The following is a 21,048-nucleotide window of genomic DNA, read 5'->3' on the forward strand; positions in this document are numbered from 1 at the left end:
CGTCGCTGCGGCTCTGGCTGCCGGGCTGGAGAGCCGAGCCGGGAAGGATGCGGCTCCCGGGGAGGCCTGGGGGTCCCGGGGGATCGGGTGGTCTCCGGGTGCTACTCTGTCTGCTGTTGCTGGGCAGCCGCCCGGGAGGCTGCAACGCCATTAGTGCCCACGGTCAGGAGGAAATGGGGGGTGGGGGCGGGTGCCGAGAGCAGAACTCGGTGGGGTGTGCTGGGGGTGTGGAGGGGAGGGAATGGGAAGTATCACGAAGGTCGGAACCTCGGCTGGAAGGTGTGTGTGGAGTGGGGTAGGGGGAGGCCCGGTGAGCGGAGAGAGAAGAGAGGGCGTCTGCGAGGAAAGGGGCGTAGGCCTGGAGGTGGGGCTGGGAACCCGGGGCGGGACCTAAGAGAAGAGGGCTCAGGGCAAGTTTGGGGTTTGGGGAGAAGGAATGAGGGTGCGTGTGGACAGAGGGACCTAGAGACGGGATACAAGAGAAGGAAGTGTCCCCGAGGCGCCAAAAAGTGGCGGCGCTGAGGGGTGGAGGAGGGGAAGGAAGGAGAGAGAACCCTGATTTCCAGGCAGTAGAAGTCGGGCCCACGAGCTCTGGGGTCCCATATTTCCGTAGAGGATCAGGCCAAGGGAAGGGCCAGGGTTTCTCTCTTAGCGTGGAGAGGCTGATCGCTGTAATCTGATCTCCCATAAGAAGCAGACGGCTGGGGAAGGGGGCCAAAGAGGGTGAAGAAGGAGGGGTCGTCTCCCGCCCCCTCCCCACAGTCAGGCCTGGTGCTGACTCACATCTGAGCGGACGGAGACAGTCAGCGCTGACTCATGGGCAGGGGGAGGGTAGGGGCCAGGGGCGCGTGGGGGAAGGGGCGCAAGCTCGCAGTCCGACGCCCTCCGTCCCCATCGGGCTTGGAGGCCAGGGCAAGGTACTTCCTGTGGCGCTGCCGGTTGATTAGGGTGGAAGATGAAGGCTGGAATGGCGGAGAGGTCAAGTCTTTTAAAGGCTCCTCACTCGGTCGCCCTTCCCTCCCCCATAACTGCTTCCAGGCAAACCCTCAGAGGCGCCGGGCTCAGAGCTTCAGCACCGCGAACAGCGCCAACAGCGCTAGGGCCCCGAACTTAGAGGGACAGTGTGGGGAGCACTGCCTTAGAGCCATTCCACCCTTTCCCATGCGAAGCGGAAGTGTGCTAGGGTTCCCATCTCTTCTGAGTCCCAGGCCAGCATAAGATACTTTTGGAGATTTGGGAAGGAAAGTCCCTTTTCCCTCTGAATTTGGACATAAACTACACCGCAGTAATTCTATCAGAGTAGAAGTTTATGATTCTCCACCATCACCATCCCCATGCACCTGAAGGGCTTCTTCTCCCCATTACTTAGTTAAACAAACTGAGGCTTTTAAGGAAAGAATCCAAACTTGCAGATCTTTGAAATCCAAAGCCAGAGTCCCCTCTTAAGAAGAGGAGGCCTCTTCCCTCCTCTCCTCTCAGCTTAAAGCCTTCCTTAGAATGAAAGACTGGATCCCATCTGCTTCCCCCTTCCCTAGCCTGTTCATCCATCTGACCACTGTATGCATAGGGGTATCTGAGCCTCTCTGCTCACCTGTTCTCTACAGGCTGTCTGTTTGACCGCAGACTCTGCTCTCATCTTGAAGTCTGTATTCAGGGTGAGTGAAACCGAACATAAGACTTACAAGTCGGTTGGGGGGTGGGGGGAGGGTACACAGTGAGACAGTAGTGTGTGTGTGTGGGGGGGGGGTGCCTGGAAGTCAGAAGAGGAATTGCACTTGGAGAGAAGGGGGGATGACCTGGAGGAGCAAAGCCCTCTGAAGCCAAAAGAGGAGATAGAGACAGAGCTGTCTATTTGCAACCTGGACTTTGGAAGGCCTCTTGTCCAAGCCCTCTGCTGACACCACTTTTGTGCTCTTAGATGGCTTGTTTGGACAGTGCCAGGTGGGAGTGGGGCAAGCCCGGCCCCTTTTGCAAGTCACATCCCCAGTTCTTCAACGCTTACAAGGTGTGCTCCGGCAGCTCATGTCCCAAGGTGAGGTCTAGATGCACTGGAGGAGAGAGGCTGTAACTTGGTTAGATGAAATGGGGAAGGGAGGGACCATCTGACTCCAGGTTTTCTCTCATGGGACATTCCTATCACACCCACTGTGGAGCCTCAACTTCCCAGACCTTACTGGAGACAGGAGTGGGAGTAGAACCCTAGAGATACACTGTTCACACTTAGATTCTCTGGAGGAATCCAGAGAAGGCTTCTGGAAGAAGCCACTGGAAGAGGCCAGCATTCATCTCTTTGAGATCAGCCCACTCTCTGGAACTGACTGAGTATTCCAGAGGTAATCCTGGGGTCCTCAGCCAGGAGAACACCCCACTCATTCAATTCATTCATGCAAATAAATTCATTCATTTATTGGGTACTTCTATGTGGCAAACATAGTTTTAGGTGTTTAGGATTTATCAAGGGGTGAAATGAAGATCTCTGCCTACTAGGGTTTATATTCAGGAGATGAAGGGAGGTGCTACATTATATAAATTAGAAAATACTAGTATGTTAGAAGGGGATAAGTGCCATGGAAAAAAACAATTACAGCAAGATAAAGGGATCAGAAATGGTGAGGTAGGAAGCCATACTATTAAAATGAGTGGTCAAGATAGATCTTAGTGAGGCTATGAAATTTGAATAAATACATCAAGGAGGTGTGGATGTTTTCCAGAAGGTTATCTTAGGAAAGAGTATTTTGGTTGGCCAAGGATCTAGAACAAAAGCCCTAAGCATGAGTTTGAGGAACACCATGGAAAACACCTCTACAGAAGGCTGTAGAGGAGTGATGCAGAGGCAGAGCAGAAGATGCAGTCAGGTAGGTAATGATGTTCTAAGATTTTATAGGAGAATGTGTGGACTCTGACCATACTCTGAGTAAAAGAGGAAACCATCACAAGGTTCGAGCATAGGGGTACTTGATATCACTTCTACTTTAAAAGGATCACTCTTGCTGCTGTGTTGAGAATAGGATGTAGGGAATCAATGGTACAAACAGAAATACTAAACATTAAAATATTAACTATTCAGAAGTATAAACTTGGGGAAGGGGCGGGGCTCAGTTTTGATTATACTGAGTTAAGATGTCCACTCAATTAGAATGGAAAGTTGAGTATATAAGATTGGGTTTTGAAAGAGAGAGAGAAGTCTGAAGTAGAGATATAAATTTGGAATTCTTTGGTGTATAGATGGTAATTAAACCCATGAGATGGATGAAATAGTCAAGGGATTGAGTCAATATGAAGAAAAACCCTAAAGAATTCTATTAAGAGGACCAGGAGAAGGAGGGGAATCAACAAGAGAGGCTGAGAAGGGAGACCCAATGGGGTAGAAGGAGAAACAAGAGTGTTTGGTGTCCTAGAAGCTAAGTGAGAGTGTATCAAGGTGGAAGGAGTGATCAACAGTGTCAAATGATGGTGGTAGCTTAAGTAAGATGAGATCTGAGAACTGACCCTAGATTTATTTATTTATTTTTCCTTTCCCACGGGATTTACCAGGCAAGAATACTGGAGTGGGTTGCCATTTCCTTCTCCAGAGTAACCCTAGATTTAGATATACAGAAGCCACTGGTGATCTTGATGATAGTTTTAGTAGAGTAGTTGGGGGGAAAAATCCTGAATAGAGTGGGTAAGAGGGAATGGAAGGAAAGGAAGTGGATACAGCCAGCAGAGATAACACTTTCAAAGAGTCTTGCTACAAAAAAATGGGGTGACAGCTGGAGGGGAATGTGGGATTCAAACAGTATTTTTATTATAACATGGAAGAAATTGCATTGTGTTTGTATATGAATGGGAATAATTCAGTAGACAACAGGAGAAAACAATGATATAGGAAAAGGGGGAGAATTGTGGGGAAGATGTTCTTGAGTAGGTTAGCAGGGGATGAAATCTAGTGCCCAAGTGGAGGATTGGCCTTTTATAGAAACACAGATAGTTCATCTTATGTTAATAGGCAAAAAGGCAGGTATAGATCCCATGATATGAGTTAAAAGCAATATGAGTATTAATCCAGAAGCAAGCAAAAAGGAATGGGAGTAGGTGGGACTGGAGAATAGGAGGTTATCCTTTTAGAATAGATGACTGACTTCCTGCAAGCAGAGTTCATTGAGGGAAATGGTCAAACAGATCTGCCTTCAGGATAAGATGATGATAATGAAGGCTTAAAACAGGTGTATAAGTGCTTTGAAGGTTTCCAAGCATTTTTAAGTCCCTGATTGCATTTAATCTTTACTACTGAACTGAACTGAACAGACCCATAAAGTATACGTTATTCCCACTTAAACCACCACCACCACAAATAAAGAAAACTAAGGTTCAGGATCAATAAAAATAAGGTGAATAATAATATTGATGAGAGTAATAATGATAGCATTTATTGAATACTCATAATGTGTCAGGTACTATTCTAACCATTTTATATTGTGTTTTAACTATCACAACAATTTTAGGAGGTATAAAGCCCCATTCTCCAGATAAGAGCACTAAGGCTCACAGAGGTTCAGCTAAGGACATACAGTTAGTAAGTGGCAGAGGATTTAAACCCAGTCTCACCGGAAGCAGTCTCACTTCCAGATTTGCACCTGGGGGTGCGGTGGGGGGAGGCGGAAAGGACAACTCAGATCACCCACCAGGTTTCTGGACCCCCTCCACTGCTCCTGGGCTCTTCCCAGTTCAGTACACTGCAGGGTAGAGGGTGCAGTTTTGATCTGCACTGGCCCCTGTTACTGAGCCCTCAGACTGTCCCAAGCCTGAGGGACAATCTCCATCTCACTCTTTTCTCTCCCTGGAAGGACTGTCCTGGCATGATGACCTCACCCAGTATGTGATCTCCCAGGAGATGGAGCGTATCCCCAGGCTTCGCCCCCCTGAGCCTCATCCAAGGGACAGGTAGGCATCATTTGTCATCAGCTCTAGCATTGCAAGGCTGGTGCATCTGTGGTCCTCCTGATGGAGAGAGGAAAGTATGTACAGAGACCAGCAGGCTGGGGCATGGGTGAAAAAGGCTCTGGAGTGGTCAATTGATATTCCCACATGCCCAACATGAGCTGAGCTCATCCCTGGGGATCTAGCAAAACAAGGGCATTCAAAACTGGGGATTTTTTTTTTTTTGCCGGATAAAGTCTTTTCTTAAAATTTTTATCATAGCATAGTTGATTCACAATGTTAAAGACTACTTTGAAACATTTGGACATTTGGTATTTTAAAAGAAGCATCAAAGCAGTCATCATGGAACAGATTAGAATTTTGTCAGACTGAGGCTGTTTAATGTTCAGTTTTATTACTACATGGTAAGAGGTACCATCTTCCTATTATGGTTAGGGGCTCTGAAGGCATCATTCAGGCTCTGTAAAGCAAAGGAAAGTAAATGAGGGCTTGGGGCTCAGAGGATGATACCAGGTGAAGAAGGCAGAGTTGGGTAGGACGGGACACGGCACTGAATGTTTGGATGTGTGCTTGGGGACGTGCACACAGGGGCAACGGGGCAAGTTGCAGCCACAGTTCTTCTAGAGCAGTTCCCAGCTCCCTTCCTCTGCTCCCCACTCTCCCCTTTTCTGTCCTTAGCTTCATGCTTCATCAGCTCTGCTGCTGTGTTTCAGGGACCCAGGCACGCTTACCAGGGAGGTGATGACCTCTACCCAGGTGTAGACCTCTGGCCCTTCTCCATGCTACTCTCTCCTCTCCTGAGGCTACCTCATCTCTTGAGAGATCAGGTTTACTTTAGGCTAAGCCTGCCTGGCCCCCAGCATCTCTGCCTCATAGATTCTGTACACTGTTGCCCCACACAACCAACACACATGCACACACACACACACGCGCGTGCGCGCACACACCCACCCACACCCACACACACACACTTTGCTTTCCTCCTCAGATCTGGCTTGGTGCCCAGGAGACCTGGTCCCGCTGGGGAGCTGCTTTTACAGGGCATCCCCACTGGCTCCGCCCCAGCTCTGCAGCATCGGCTTCCTCGACCTTCAGTAGGTGGGAGCAGAGCTGGGGCGGGCTCCCCCCTGTCCCCTTTGCAGGCTGAGCTGCTGCCCCCTCTCTTGGAGCATCTGCTGCTGCCCCCACAGCCCCCGCATCCTGCCCTGAGTTATGAACCTGCCCTGCTGCAGCCCTACCTGTTCCATCAGGTGAGCTCTAGACACTGGCCCCCTCCCAACCCTAATCCCCATGCTGACATCTGCTCTTATCCCAATCTCTGGTTTCCCACAGTTTGGCTCCCGCGATGGCTCCCGGGCTCAGAGAGCTCCCCAGGAATGGTCAGTGTTGACCCCCTGCCCAAGGCTGAAGCCCCTGCCTTCCTCAGCCGAGCTGGCTCCAAGGGCATGTTTGGGGCTCACCCTGGCCACTCCTATGGGGACCCTCCAGGGCCTCCACCTGCTCAGCTTTTCCAGGAGTCAGAGCTGTTCTACCTGGCCCAGGAGTCACAAGTGCCCAGCAAGACCAGGGCACCAAGGCTGCCAGAGCCAGGGGGCAGCAGCCGGGCAGGGGACTCCTCGGAGGGCTATGAGGAGGAAGGACTAGAGGGTCGTGAGGAGAAACCTCCCGCCCCAGCAGAGCAGCCAGGTAACCGTGGCCTCAGCATCCACTCCATGCCTATGGGGCTGCTTTCTGCGGGGGCAGAGACGGGGGGGTCTGTCCTGACTATGCATGCACTTGTTAATTTGTCCTTAAAGTCATCTGTACACTCAACTAATGCCTACTGACTGCCTGCTCTCTGCCAGGCATAAGTAGGCATTGAGGATACAGTAGTGGGTGGAGCTGACATGCCTTCTCCAGCTAGGGAATCGAGGAGTCCCTACTGGGCCTGAAGTTTGGTCTTGACACCTGAAGGGCTTTCCCCCAAAGTGTGGACAAAGATGGGAAGGGGAGGGCATCCGTGTCCTGGTGTTTGAAAAGTTCCTAAATGTGGGGGTCCCCACCCACCTGCAAACTCATCCCGTAAGTTCATCCTGGCACCAGTCCTGAGCTCCGTGTCTGGCTCCCAGCAGATGTGACTCTGCAGAGAGTGGCCGCTGTGCTGGCGGGCTATGGTGTGGAGCTGCATCAGCTGACCCCAGAGCAGCTCTCTACCCTCTCGACCCTGCTGCAGCTGCTGCCCAAGGGTGCCAGACAAAATCCAGGTGAGTGTCAGGGCAGAGAGACTGCCAACCCCACAGAGGCCTCTTGCCCCACTTCTCAAGGCCACAAGAAACAGTCTAGAGGGGAAGGGCCAAGCTCAGGGGAGGGAGTTGGTTTGAGACACGGAGTCATTGACAGCCACGGTCAGGAAGCAAGGGGTGAGGTGGTGAGCTGAGGAGTTAGAGCCGGAAAGGACTGGGAGATGGAAGTAATGGGGAAAGAAGCCAATGAGGGTGTGAGCTGGGGATCTGGAGGCACCGGGAAGGCTAGGCAGAAGATGCTGATGACCTAAGGTCATTGCCAAGAAGCCACTAATTGACAGGTAAGAGAGGACTGTGCAAAGAATAGCTTTGAGGGATGTGGCCAAAAATAGGGAGGAGTTGATCAAGCAATGGTTGCTCAGAAGGTAAAGAGTCTGCCTGCAATGTGGGAGACCCGGGTTCCATCCCTGGGTTGGGAAGATCCCCTGGAGAAGGAAATGGCAATCCCACTCCAGTGTTCTTGCTTGGAAAATCCCACGGGTGGAGGAGCCTGGTGGGCTATGGTCCGTGGGGTCACAAAGAATCAGTTACGACTGAAGTGACTGAGCGTGCATGCATGAAGCAGAAGGGACTTCCCCAGGTGGTGCTAGTGGTAAAGAACCTGCCTACCAATGCAGGAGACATAAGAGATGTGGCTTTGATCTCTGGGTTGGGAAGATATAGAGGAGGGCACAGCATCCCGCTCCAGAATCCCGTGGAGCCTGGCGGGATATAGTTCATGGGGTCACAAAGAGGCGAATACAACTGAAGTAACTGAGCCCATGATGCAGAAGCCCAGAAGCATGGGGCTTCCCAGGTGGTACAGTGGTAAGGAATCCACCTGCCAATGCAGGAGAAACAAAAGAAGTGGGTTCAATCCCTGAGTCAGGAAGATACCCTGGAGAAGAGCATGGAAATCCAGTCCAGTATTCTTGCTTGGCGAATCCCATGGACAGAGGAGCCTGGTAGGCTACAGTCTCTGCAGTCACAAAGAGTCAGACATGACTGAGGGACTAACACACTCAGAGGCATGAGGCCATGCTTAGGATGAACTCAACAACAGCCTTGGTTACTGACTGCGGGGAGAGCCCATAGCAGATGCCACAGACTCAGAGCTACCAGCCCTTTCTCCTACCTGCGTTGTGTGGACCTTGGCCTTGGCCCTTTGCCCAGAGTTTTGTTTTTCCTGTCTCTACAGGAGGAGCTGTAAACGTTGGAGCTGACATCAAGAAAGTGAGTTTGCAACACCTCCCTGACCCGTAAGGCAGCAAACGCCCTTAGCTGAAATCTAAATCTCAGGCTCAGGACCCAGAATCTGTATTCTCTGACCCTTCAACAGAGGCCCGGAGGCTGCAAGTCATTGTTTAAAGTCTCACCTCAGGCTGAAGGCAGAGCTGGGACCAGAAGCGAGAATTCTTGATTCATGCTTTTTTTTCACTGCAGTCGTGTCAGACCTTGCTCTTGAAAAGAGATCCTTAGGCGAAGGGAGGGAAGGGAGCAGGCAGGCTCCTGACTGCCCTACAGCTTGAGGCTCTGTCCGTTTCACACGTTGGATTTCTAAGATTGTGTGGCTAAACAAAAGTCGAAAAAGCACTGGCTGCCTGTTCATCTTCTCCCCTAACTCCAGCTTTCCTCACTCTGGAATTTCTCCCCACTCCAGCCCCATTCTGTCAATTATTACTTATCATGAATAATCATTCATTCAGCCCTTTATTCATTCATTCATTCATCCACTTGGCTCACTTTCCTGGATGCCCTCTCAGTACCCAATGCTGACCTGGGTCTGGGGATAGAAAGAGAAACAGTCATAAGCACCCCTATGGGAACTCAGGGTCCAGATTGTAGACCCCCTTTCCTTAACCCCTTCACTGTTAGAGACCTTACCTCTATCCTCTCTTCTAAACAGACAATGGAGGAGCAGGTTCAGGGCGAAGACCCAGCAGAGCCTCCACCCCCAATGCCCTCCCTGCCTGGATCCCCCACTGGCAGTTCCACCTCCAATAAAGCCCAGAAGGAGCTGAGCACCGGATCCTCTGAGCCCCCGAAAGCTGCTGGCCCCCCCGCCACTCCAGTCCTGGTAGAGAAGAAAAGCCCGCTGGGCCAGAGCCAGCCCACCGTGGCGGGGCAGCCCTCCACTCGGCCATCAGCAGAGGAATACGGCTACATTGTCACCGACCAGAAGTAAGGGCTCCCGCGCGGGGCAGCCTCTTGTTCCCTTGGGGGTTGGGCTGGCCTGCCTTGGGAGGCAGAAAGCAGAAACGCAGATGTGAAGTAGATGGGGGTGGGGGGGACTGCTCTGCACCTCTGGATGTCTTGACACCCTTGGAGGGTGTTTCAAGAAAGTGGCCAAGAGGGTCCCCACTTTCCTTCCTCTACCGGCTCTGCAACTCCAGGCCCTTGAGTCTGGCTGCAGGAGTGAGGCTGCTGGAGATCCTGGCTGAGCACGTGCACATGTCCTCGGGCAGCTTCATCAACATCAGGTGGGGCTCAATCTGGCTGGGGCGGCAGGTAGCTTGAAGGGGGTGGGGCCTAGGGGGCTCAAGGGAGGAGGGGAAGACAAACTCCAGGTAAGGGGCCGAGGTCAGGTCACAGATGTTTCCAGCTTCATTGAAGGTACAGCCACACTTTGCCCTGCTGCTGGCCTGTCCAGTATCTTCCCTCCTGAAACATCCTCGTATGGCATGGGTTTCAGCCCCATCCTCTAATAGGGAGAGGACCAGAGCGGATCTCTCATTTTGAATCTGGGATCTGTGATGGGTGAGGCAGTAATATACCTCCTATTCGGCAGTGTCGTGGGACCAGCCCTTACCTTCCGCATCCGGCACAATGAACAGAACCTGTCTTTGGCTGATGTGACCCAGCAAGCGGGTAATTACTTCTTCACCCTAGCCCTAGTTGTATAGACCCAGACCGGTGGCTGATGCTCTCCTTGAAACATTCCCAGACCCAGGAATATTCCCAGACCCGGGCCATATGGGCCCGGCCTGCCACGGGGCATTGCATGGCATGGGGTGGAGACCATATTGGGGCTGGAGAGGATCTGACCTCCGTCCTCCCTGCAGGGTTGGTGAAGTCTGAACTGGAAGCACAGACAGGGCTCCAGATCTTGCAGACAGGAGTGGGACAGGTATGAGATAACTGAAGAATCAGTCAAAGTCCCCGCTGGCTGATGCTGCCCACCAGAAATGAAGGCAGTCTTGGCAGAACAGGAGCTGAAATACACCACCTTTGCTGAAGCAGCCCTCCTCCATGCAGTTTTCTTTCCAACCAGCAGATGGCCCCAGTGGCTCCAGCTCCCTGTAGGATCAGCCTTCTATAGGCAGCCAGCTCACCTGGAAGAACTACCTGAGGTGGCCCAGCCGTCCATAGATATGCTAGAGCAAAGTCTCAGATTCCAAGGGAAAACATTACACAGAAAGGACTTTGAACTCAAAATATGCTTCTATTATGCATCCAACACTGATGCCTCATGTTCTACTATTTGACTTCCTGGGTCTCTATACTTCTCTACATCCATTTTTTAATACAAAAACTCCTAGGGAGAGTCACCCACTAAGTCTCTGGCAGTACAATGTGGTTGAGTTGGTCCCATGGGGATTGAGAAAGAGGGATCTTGGGTCTACTTGAGTCCCTCTGCCTGTACCACCATGTCCCTGCCTCTCAGCTTTTCCCCAGGAGATATCCTAGCAGGGAGTGGGGTGTGGGACAGGAGTGAGGAGCAGCTCCTAAGTCTCCCCGCACCACCACTGCCCACCTTGATTCTAACCTTGTTCCCACAGAGGGAGGAGGCAGCCGCCATCCTTCCCCGACCGGCCCACAGCACTTCTCCCATGCGGTCCGTGCTTCTTACTCTGGTGGCCCTGGCGGGTGTGGCTGGGCTGCTCGTGGCCCTGGCAGTGGCTCTGTGTGTGCGGCAGCATGCACGACAGCGGGACAAGGAGCGCCTGGCCGCCCTGGGACCCGAGGGGGCCCATGGTGACACGACCTTTGAGTACCAGGTGTGCAGCCCCAGAAGCTTGTTGATGAAAGGGAATGGAAGGGGCTCAGGAGTCTGGGTCTCATGTAAGATGAGGGCAGGGAGTTGGATATCCAGGCAGGGGCTGGAGAAGCCCCAGCAAGGGGATGTCGTGGGGGCATTTTGAATGGATGGGAATTGAGAACAGGTGGTTCCTGAAGTTCTCCCCAATACCACCATTCAGGGGGTTCTGGATTCTGCTCTGTAATATCTGAAGTTGTCATGGGCCACACAAGCAGAACAGCCCTGGAAAGGATGAGGCAGAAGACCCAGGGCAGAAGACCCCACCCCAGAGGAGACAGGTTTCATTCAAAAGCAATCCAGGACCATCCTAAGGACTCTGTTGAAAAGGCTTCAGGAGAACATGGATCCTGCCCTGTCCTTCTTCTGCAGGATCTATGCCGCCAGCATATGGCTACAAAGTCCCTGTTCAACAGGGCGGAGGGTCCACCCGAGCCCTCTCGGGTGAGCAGCGTGTCCTCACAGTTCAGCGATGCTGCCCAGGCCAGCCCCAGCTCCCACAGCAGCACCCCGTCCTGGTGTGAGGAGCCCGCCCAAGCCAACATGGACATCTCCACGGGACACATGATTCTGGTCAGGATGGGGCATGGGCCCAGAGGCAGGGAGGGGACCGGGTGGTGGGAGGGGCAGGGCTGGCAGTGGGGGCCGGCGCCAGGCTGTGGTGTCCTTGCAGGCCTACATGGAGGACCACCTTCGGAACAGGGACCGCCTGGCCAAGGAGTGGCAGGCCCTGTGTGCCTACCAGGCGGAGCCCAACACCTGTGCCACTGCCCAGGGTGAGGGCAACATCAAAAAGAACCGCCACCCTGACTTCCTACCCTGTGAGTGAGTCCTGTTGGCCCAGCCTTCTGTCTGCTGGGAGTCCGGAGGGCTTGGGGTAGGGGCTGGGCTCCTGGCTGAGGCTGAGTGGCAGAGGTGCCAGGACCCCAGTGACCAGAGGGGTTTCTGGGGTGGGGTTGGGGTCTGTGCAGATGACCATGCTCGCATCAAGCTGAAGGTGGAGAGCAGCCCTTCTCGGAGTGATTACATCAATGCCAGCCCCATTGTGAGTGGCTCCCATCTCCTCCCCCATATTCATCCTGCCCCTATAGACTCCATTTCCCGCTCCCCAAGGCCCTGGAATTGTGGGCCTGATATCTGGCATGGAAACGGGAGTTCTGAGGCTCCCCCAGACCCTGGCCTGCTCCCTTTGACCAGACCTCTCCATAATGGCATTTCCTATTCTGGTTCATGATGTATTTTCCCTGCCCCCAGATTGAGCACGACCCTCGGATGCCAGCCTACATAGCCACACAGGGACCGCTGTCGCATACCATTGCAGACTTCTGGCAGGTGGGCTTTTGGAGGGAGGGTGTCTCCAGGGACCGGGGTCCCTTGTGGGCAGCCAGGGCCAACCAGGTCCCAGGGAGGTTAGAATGGAGCTTACCTGGGTGCTAGACATCATCTGTCCCTAGATGGTGTGGGAGAGTGGCTGCACTGTCATCGTCATGCTGACCCCGCTGGTGGAGGATGGTGTCAAGCAGTGTGATCGCTACTGGCCGGACGAGGGTTCCTCCCTCTACCACGTATATGAGGTCAGCAGAACCCCACGGCCAGGAGAAAATGGGGGTGGGGAAAGTGGGCGGTGCACCCTTCATACATGTGCGACTGTATATGTATATAAACATCCATGTATTACACATATTCACACATGCTGTGCTGTGCTTACTCACTCAGTCGTGTCCAACTCTTTGAGACCCCATGGACTGTAGCCCGCAAGTCTCCTCTATCCGTGGGGATTCTCCAGGCAAGAATACTGGAGTGGGCTGCCATGCCCTTCTCCAGGGCATCTTTCTAACCCAAGAATTGAACCCAGGTCTCCTGCATTGCAGGTGGATTCTTTACTGTCTGAGCCACCAGGAAAGCATTCACATACATACATATATGCATATACATGTGTGTATGTGTGTGTCTAGTCTAGGGCTGAAAAGCACTTGTAGGGACCTATGATGAAAGGTACAGATATAAAACTATAAAACCACTGAAACTAAGGTAAGAAGCTAAGAGCCAGGAGTACAGTTTTGAGACAGGGAAGATAAGTATACTCGAAGACCAAGACTTAGTCCTACTTTTATTGAGTCTAGTTTAGATCTGAGTTTCCTGGAGGCCAAAGCAAAGAAAGAAATGCTGCCAATCACACATGTTGCTTATGAAAAATAGAAAAACACTGGGGGTGGTCTGGGCAGAGACAAAGTAGAGGAAGAAGAAACATTCCTGACCAATAGGAAGTGACCCCCCCCCCAATAAAACAAGAGATGTTATTTGCACAACAGAAGCTTCTTGTCTCTAAATGAGCTCTGGATAACAAATTTTCAGCATTAGATGAGCACACAATACTTTCTCATTTTAAGCTTTAAAAATTGGTCCTGCTTGGGGTTAAAGAAAAAAATCAAATGAAAATACAGAATTTTATCAAAGTTTATGGTGTGTAACACAGACACTGTGCTAGTCTTTGCACAAAAGAGGAAGGAGACACTGATTTCAGGAAGCACACAGGACTTCCCGGAGGGTCCAATGGTTAAGAATCCGAGCTGCCACTGCAGGGGGCACAGGTTCGATCCGTAGTCGGGGAGCTATGGTCCCGCTATGCGGCCAAAAAGACTAGTTGTGTCTAGGTGGAAAAGCCTCCAGTTGTCCTGAGCAGTCCATAAGTCCTAGACACAGATGGCTAGGGTTCTTGGGGACAGCTGAGTGAGCTTCCTGACTGGCCTGGGAGGCCGGGAGGATTTGGAGAGGCCCTGCCGCGCTCAGGCCTGCGCGCCCACCCTCGCAGGTGAACCTGGTGTCGGAGCACATCTGGTGCGAGGACTTCCTGGTGCGGAGCTTCTACCTGAAGAACGTGCAGACCCAGGAGACGCGCACGCTCACGCAGTTCCACTTCCTCAGCTGGCCGGCAGAGGGCACCCCGGCCTCCACCCGGCCCCTCCTGGACTTCCGCAGGTGAGCCGGCACCCCTGGGAGGTGGGGCGGCCCGAGGAAGGCTCCCAGAAGCCCGGGAGAGAGCAGCCTAGGAGCAAGGGGGCCGGGAGCCGGGCTCTGGCGCCTCCCCGCAGCCTATCAGCTCCTCCTGGGGCCCCAGGTCAGGAGAGGCAGGCCCTCTCGCCCGACCTGGAGCCTCAGCTTCTGGTCTGCTGGTGTCCCCTTCTAGACACCCCCAAACCAGGACTGACTCTGACCTCCTGGCGTCCCCTTCCGAACACCACCCCCCAAACCAAGACTGACGCTCTGTCTCGCTGTGCCCATCCGTCCATTGCTGTGGTCCAGCTCCTGACTGCTCGCTCTCTCTGCTGGCTGGCTGCCTCTTCCCTCTCTCTTGCCCTCTTTTTCTATCTCCCACTCTTTCTCCATAACCTTCTTCTCCCTCCGCCCCGCTATACCCTGAAAGGCTCATCTTGTTTCTAGCCCCCTCCCTCCCTCTCTCCTTCTCCTTGGTCCTTGCTGTCTATTTCCTCCTGTCCTGTGTTTCCTGGTGTCCAGTCTCTATGTCTGTTGTCCCCCTGCTTTCTCTCACTCCCCCCTGCCTTCCCCCTTCTTTACCCTCTGTATCTCTTTGCCTCTGTTTTTATTTCTTTCCCTCTTTCTCTCCCTTCCTTCCCACTTTTCTCTCCCCCACCCTCCCTCTCCCCCTCAGCTCTCTCTCCATCGTTCTGTCTCACAGTCTGTCTCACTCCCCAACTCCATCCACATTTCCCCGCTCTGCACCTCTCCCTGTTTCATCTCTCAGCTGTTTCCTTCACCTCCCTCCCATCTCTGCCTATTTACTCTGCCTCTCTTTGTCTCTGTCTCCCCCCTCCTCTCTTTCTCTACATGTCTCTGCCTCTCCGTTGCTCTGTCTCCCCTCTCTGTCTCCTCCCTCTTCTCTCTCTCTCTCACGGCTGCCAGCGTCATTTTTGTGATCTGCAGCTAGTATTCTCACTCCAGTTGCATAGTCACAAAAGTGATCACTGGCAGGTGTGGCCGCTGCATGGATGGGACATGAGGACGTGTGGCCCAGGGACCACCCTGAAGGGTGATGGGAGAGCTGGGGGCTGGGGAGATTCAGGGAAGGGACAAATACTATCAAAGGGAGTTGCAGGTGGGCGGGAATCTCTGGACTCTTGGGGACTCATGGAACCAGGTGGGGGCTGGGACAGGAAACCAACAGGGGGACTTGCCCTCTTCAGATGCTAAAACCGTGTCCAGGCCTCCAGAGTGCCCTGCCTTCCCTCCACAGAGAGGTGGCTGAGAAGCCTGCTGCCATGGCAGGGACCTCACCCACACTGCAGCTTCCTCCTGCTTCTCTGCCCCTTGCCGGGCCGCTCTGAGGTCTCTAGGTGCTGGGCAGAAAGCAGAGGAACAGAACTGGGGCAGGAACCTGGGGGTAGTTTCTGAGCCTCAGGACAATGGTTTCTAACTGGGGTCCATGCAACCTAAGGTACAGGCTTCTTGAAGGCACCATCAAGGGTATCAGGGGTAATTTTTGTTTTCCATATTTAAAAATCTTTATAAAATGAGTGCATGGACTTATTTTAAGGCTGCACAGGTAAGCGAAAAGGTTATGTTTCTTTGCTTCAGGCTGGAATTATGTAAACTCAATTGGCTTAGACACCCAGAACAAATTAATTGCTGCTTAATAAATAATGTTTTGGTGAAGGTCTATCAGAGGGAAGGCAAAATAAATTTTGAAGTCTTAGAAAATGACTGATCAAGTTCCTTGACCTCCATCTGTTTTCTTACCTGTGAAATGAGATTGATGACCCATACCTTAAGGGATTGTTACAAAAATCAGTAGCATGAAATCTATAAAATCTACTTTAAGTGCCAGGTACATAGCAAAAGTAAAAGTGAAAGTTGCTCAGTCGTGTCAGACTCTTTGTGACCCCCTGGACTATACAGTCCATGGGATTCTCCAGGCCAGAATAATGGAGTGGGTAGCCTTTCCCTTCTCTAAGGGATCTTCCCAACTCAGGGATAGAATCCAGATCTCTTGCATTGCAGGTGGATTCTTTACCAGCTGAGCTACCAGGGAAGCTCCAGCATATAGCAAAGGCTCTGTTAATTCCAAGTACTATTTGTTGTCATTATTATTAACTGATTGGGAGCCACCGTGACAACTTCTGTTCAGCCCCAGCCCTGATCTACCAGCCGATACGCTAAGGAATCACGTGGACTTCTAGAAAACCATTCAAGTCACCTGGCCCCAGCAAGTCTGGGGGTACCAGACTGGGAGACCACTAAGTTCCAAGCTCCTCTGAAATGCTCTAATAACCCCTCAAAAGGTTTTCCCTTGCCCTTGTCCTTTGGGAGTATCAGGAGTCTGCAAGTGACTCTCAAGTCAGGAATGTCATAAGGAACAAGGGCAGGTTAGACTGGGCCATGAGAGAGGGAGAACCCACCTGCTCCTTGCTGAGCTGTGGTCCAAGAAGCAGAGTCTGAGGTCCAGGTGGACCCATAGTCTGAATATGACCCAATCACAGAGCACCTGTGCTGGGGTAAGACTTATCCAGGGAGACAGTGGGCGGCAGTATATTCAGAGCTGAGGGGTTGTCATCCCCTCACCAGAGGAACTCTGCACCCAGAGCTACAACCAGACCTCACTGCTGGTGAGGACCACAAGGAGCCTGGGTGGGAGGGGAACACCCAGGGGCAGAGCAATAGTGTGCTCTGACACTCTTGAAGTCACCTGAACACCTATCCTCCCTGAACTTCAGGCAGGGGAGACTGTTAATATTATGACATTTTATCTTTAATAGTGCCATCATTTAATGAGCACCTACTGTGTGCCAGATTTAGCACTTAGTCCTTTATATGGATTATCTCATAATCCATGTAATAAGAACCCTAAGAAGGAGGTTACTATTACTATCATACCCGTTTTACAGGTAAGAAAACTGGGGCTTGAAAGGTTTTTATCGGTTGATCTGATTTATCAGGTTTTATCTGATAAATCAGAGCAACTGATTTATCAGTTGTTCCAGGTGCATAGCCTAGGCCCATAGTGACAAGGCAAGCCCAGTGCCCCCCAACGCCATCTCTGGTTCTTGGCCTCCAGCCACAACTCCTCCGTCCAGCCGTCTTCCCTCCTCAGCCCTGGGCAGGTGGGGAGAAAAGGAAGACAAGCCCACAGGTGTGTGTCTCAGCTCCCCTTTGCCTCTGCTGGTGCCCCCTGGCCTCATGCCCATTTCTTGTTGCAGGAAGGTGAACAAGTGCTACCGGGGCCGCTCCTGCCCCATCATCGTGCACTGCAGGTGCGTATGCGATTGGAGGGGGTGGGGGGTGGGGGGACAGGCCAGGCCCAAGCCAGGGGGCCCTGAAGGGGGCACATCCTGGTTCCCACCCCTCTCCGGTCCTGCTCTCCGTGTGCATCTCCCAAGCACACTGTTTGACTGTCCCCTTGATACTAGCAAACAACAGCCCACGGGCCAAATTCAGCATACCATCTATTTTCTTATTGGCCCATGAGCTAAGAATGATGTCCCCATTTTTAAATAGTTGAAGGAAAAAAAAGAACACACGACAGAGGCTATATGTGGCCCACAAAGTTGAAAATATTTACCATCTTGCCATTTACATAAGACGTTGGCTGAAGGAAAGCCTGCCCAGTGGCTGGAAATGGCTATTCCCATTCCCTCTCACTGCCTCCACCTCAGGGTGGAGCCAGGGCTCTCCTTTTCAGTTGGCTCATTGCCCAAGAGACACCCCATGAGTCACAGGCTCCCCACTCAAGGCCCAATTCCCAGGACCCAAGAGCTATGACCCCATCCCTAATCCTCGGCTCAGTCATGCCATCCAACCCCGCAGCTAACCCTAATGGCTCCACCACCGTCTCTACCCCAAGCCTCCATGTCCCCTCCCCTCCCCCTTCCTGCTGGGTCCCCAGCTCAGCCTGTCACCATCTCCTACTGCAGTGATGGTGCAGGGAGGACAGGCACCTACATCCTCATCGACATGGTACTGAACCGCATGGCAAAAGGTAAGGCCCCTCCCCACCATGTCCCCAGCCCAGCCCCAGATTAGAGTCTCCCCAGCCCCTGGGGTCACAGGAGTTCGTGGAGGGCAGGTCGCCACACCCCCAGGTAATCCTCTGAGCCTCCCATCCCAAGATGCCCTAGGCTTTCTGGGTCCTACCCTCCTCTGGACACCCTCTGAGCATCTGTGTATCCCCACACCCCTCCCACCAGGAGTGAAGGAGATCGACATTGCTGCCACCCTGGAGCATGTCCGTGACCAGCGGCCTGGCCTTGTTCGATCTAAGGTGACTGTTTCTCTCTACACCTACCCTAGCCATGACCTTTCCCCAGGGAAAGTTGCAGTGGCCTGCCTCTCCTGCCTGCCTCCAAATCTCCCCAAGGAGGGCTCCCTCCTTCTCCCCCAAGTAACCGCCCCAAAGCCCACCCCCAATCCCAGGGCAGGAGCAGAGGCCGGGCCTCCCCATAACCCTCCTCCCTCTACCCTTCCCCAGGACCAGTTTGAGTTTGCCCTGACAGCTGTGGCGGAGGAGGTAAATGCCATCCTCAAGGCCTTGCCCCAGTGAGACCCCTGGAGCCCCTCGGTGGGCAGCCCAGCCTCCACTCCCTCCTTGCCTGTGTGAGCATCTATCTGTGCACTCGCTCTCACCACCACACCCGCCACCTTGGCCCCTCCTGGGCATGTCCAGCCCTTCCAAGAGGAGCGTGTAAGGAAGGGGAAGCAAGATGGGGCATACAGGAACCCCTGGTGTCCCCTGGGGGAGCTGGCAGCCAGTCAGAAGGAGAGGAAAGTCATGGGCACCAAATTCTACCCACAATTTCCTCCTGTCCAAGTTCCCTGACCCCCATTTCCCGCCACTCTGGATGCTCCCAATATGTCTGTGTGGACGCCCTCCGCCCTCCAGTGTGGCTAGAATGGGGCAGAGGGGCCACCATGCCCAGATCGTCCTCCTCCCCTAGCCCCTGCTGCCCGCTGTCCTGCCTCCATGACCCACACTGTGGCCCTTGCCCCTCCTGCCCCCTCCCCTCACCCTTCTGCCACGTGCCACTCAACTCGCTCCCCCTGGCACAAGAGAACATTTCTGGAAAAATCTACTTTTGTATCAATGTGAATAAAGTTAGTGTGTCGTGTGTGCAGCTGCAACCCAGACCTCCTACGCATTTCTCTGCTTTGCTTCCAGGCTTCAGTCCCAGCCTCAGCCTGGAGCAGGCCCTGCTGCATTTCAGGAGGTGCAGACAATTATGGGAGAGCCGGGCGGTGGAGTCAGGCTCTTCAAGGCTTGCATGGAAGCAAATGACAATCGGGCAGTAGTTTTTATGCTGTACTTCCTACATGTCTGATAGCCTCCAAGGTGCTTGACAACCATTAACTGGTTTAATCTTCAGGACACGCTACCAATTAGCCCCATTTTACAGACAGACAGACTGCACAGAACTTGCCTGAGGTACCACAACTAGTTAAGTGGTGGAGTTGGGATTCCAACACAGGCATGCTTGGCCTCTTTGCTGCATCTCCTCTCAGTTCTAGGGCAGCAGCTTCGCACCCTTCGGCCTCAGGAATAATATACATCATGCAGGATGGAGGTTAGGACTAAATGAGGTGATACAGGCCAAGTGCTCACCACAGCTTAAGCAGAATTAGCTAAACTCTGGTAACGACTCACAGACTAGGCCTGTGAGATGTCACAACATTCATTCACCTCGGGGCAAAGGGCACTTTCTCCCCATTCCCCTGGAATGCCCCCACTCTGTATGGCCTCAGAGGAGACTCCATCCGCGTGTTCCTTGGACAACAGTGGTACACACAGAAATGAGGCAAAAACAGCCTTGAGCCTGGAGCTACTCAGGAATTAGGGCCACCTCACCTTGCCAAGGCTCAGAAAGTCAAAGTGTTGGTCACTCAGTCCTTTCCAGCTCTTCACGACCCCATGGACTGTAGCCCACCAGGCTCCTCTGTTCATGGAATTTTCCAGGCAAGAATACTGGAGTGGGTTGCCATTTCTTTCTCCAGGGGATCTTCCTGACCCGGGGATCAAACCTGTGTCTCCTGCATTGCAGGCAAAATTATTTACCATCTGAGCCTCCAGGGAAGCCCAAGGCTCAGGCCCCCACATGAAAGATGGGCAAGTACCACCTGTCCTGCTCAGAGAGAGAAGGGACAGTGAGTGGACCTCTGGCCCCCACCCCTCACCTGTGCTCTGCTGCAGCTCAACACCACTGTTGGTCATCAAAAAGGCTGGAAGTGGGCAGAAACTTCCAACAGATTCTCTCTCTCTCAAGACAGAGGCCTGAAATTCCTTTCAGGGCATGCCGCTTCCTTGTTTGGAGGAAAATACAATATAGGTCCTTTGGCCATTGAGGATGAAGCCCAGTGCTTACCCCCAAATGGAAGAGAGAGTTGGAGGCGAACCACACTGCCCTGCATGAGGATGGAAAAGTGCTTGTCCTGTGGCTGGGAGGGCATCTCTGCAGGTGTCTGAAGAGACAGGATGGGGGAGGTACCTAGTTTTCACCTCCCTGGGCCCTGGACCCTGCATGGGGCAGACTTACGCCACTCCATGCAAGAGAGGCAGGCTTCTGACACTGGATGCTAGCCATAAGCTAAGAGGACCTGTGGAGGGGGTGCTCAGTCTCTGGGCCTCGGGAGGAGGTTTGGAGAGGTGTTTCACCACATGTCTCTGGCTTTCTGTTGGCCTCAGCTTTCAGTCCAGTCAGATCTGGTCCTAGCTGTGCTTGCAGACCCTGCAGTAGTTGGGTGGTGGGGTCCTGCATTCGGAGAACAACAGCTGCCTGTGAAAGCCCGCTGTGGGGCCCCCAGAGGTGAGGCATGTGAGCACGGCCTGGG

General features: G+C 53.0%; 1 protein-coding gene across 1 annotated transcript; it reads left to right on the plus strand.

Moving 5' to 3' along the window:
• Window positions 1-19,325, plus strand: PTPRN (protein tyrosine phosphatase receptor type N). Its single transcript, XM_005889687.2, is given in 24 exon segments — window positions 1-162; window positions 1,605-1,655; window positions 1,919-2,032; window positions 4,827-4,923; window positions 5,909-6,170; window positions 6,253-6,274; window positions 6,277-6,606; window positions 7,032-7,163; window positions 8,380-8,414; window positions 9,088-9,362; window positions 9,575-9,661; window positions 9,970-10,049; window positions 10,244-10,308; window positions 10,961-11,179; window positions 11,590-11,790; window positions 11,891-12,038; window positions 12,189-12,262; window positions 12,472-12,549; window positions 12,672-12,791; window positions 14,030-14,196; window positions 17,430-17,483; window positions 18,144-18,208; window positions 18,417-18,490; window positions 18,698-19,325. Coding segments are annotated over 24 exon segments (2,937 nt in total). The 5' UTR covers window positions 1-47; the 3' UTR covers window positions 18,770-19,325.
• The last annotated feature ends 1,723 nt before the right edge of the window (window positions 19,326-21,048 follow it).

The sequence above is a fragment of the Bos mutus genome, chromosome 2 (assembly GCF_027580195.1).
Source record: "Bos mutus isolate GX-2022 chromosome 2, NWIPB_WYAK_1.1, whole genome shotgun sequence".
Lineage (NCBI taxonomy): Eukaryota > Metazoa > Chordata > Mammalia > Artiodactyla > Bovidae > Bos > Bos mutus.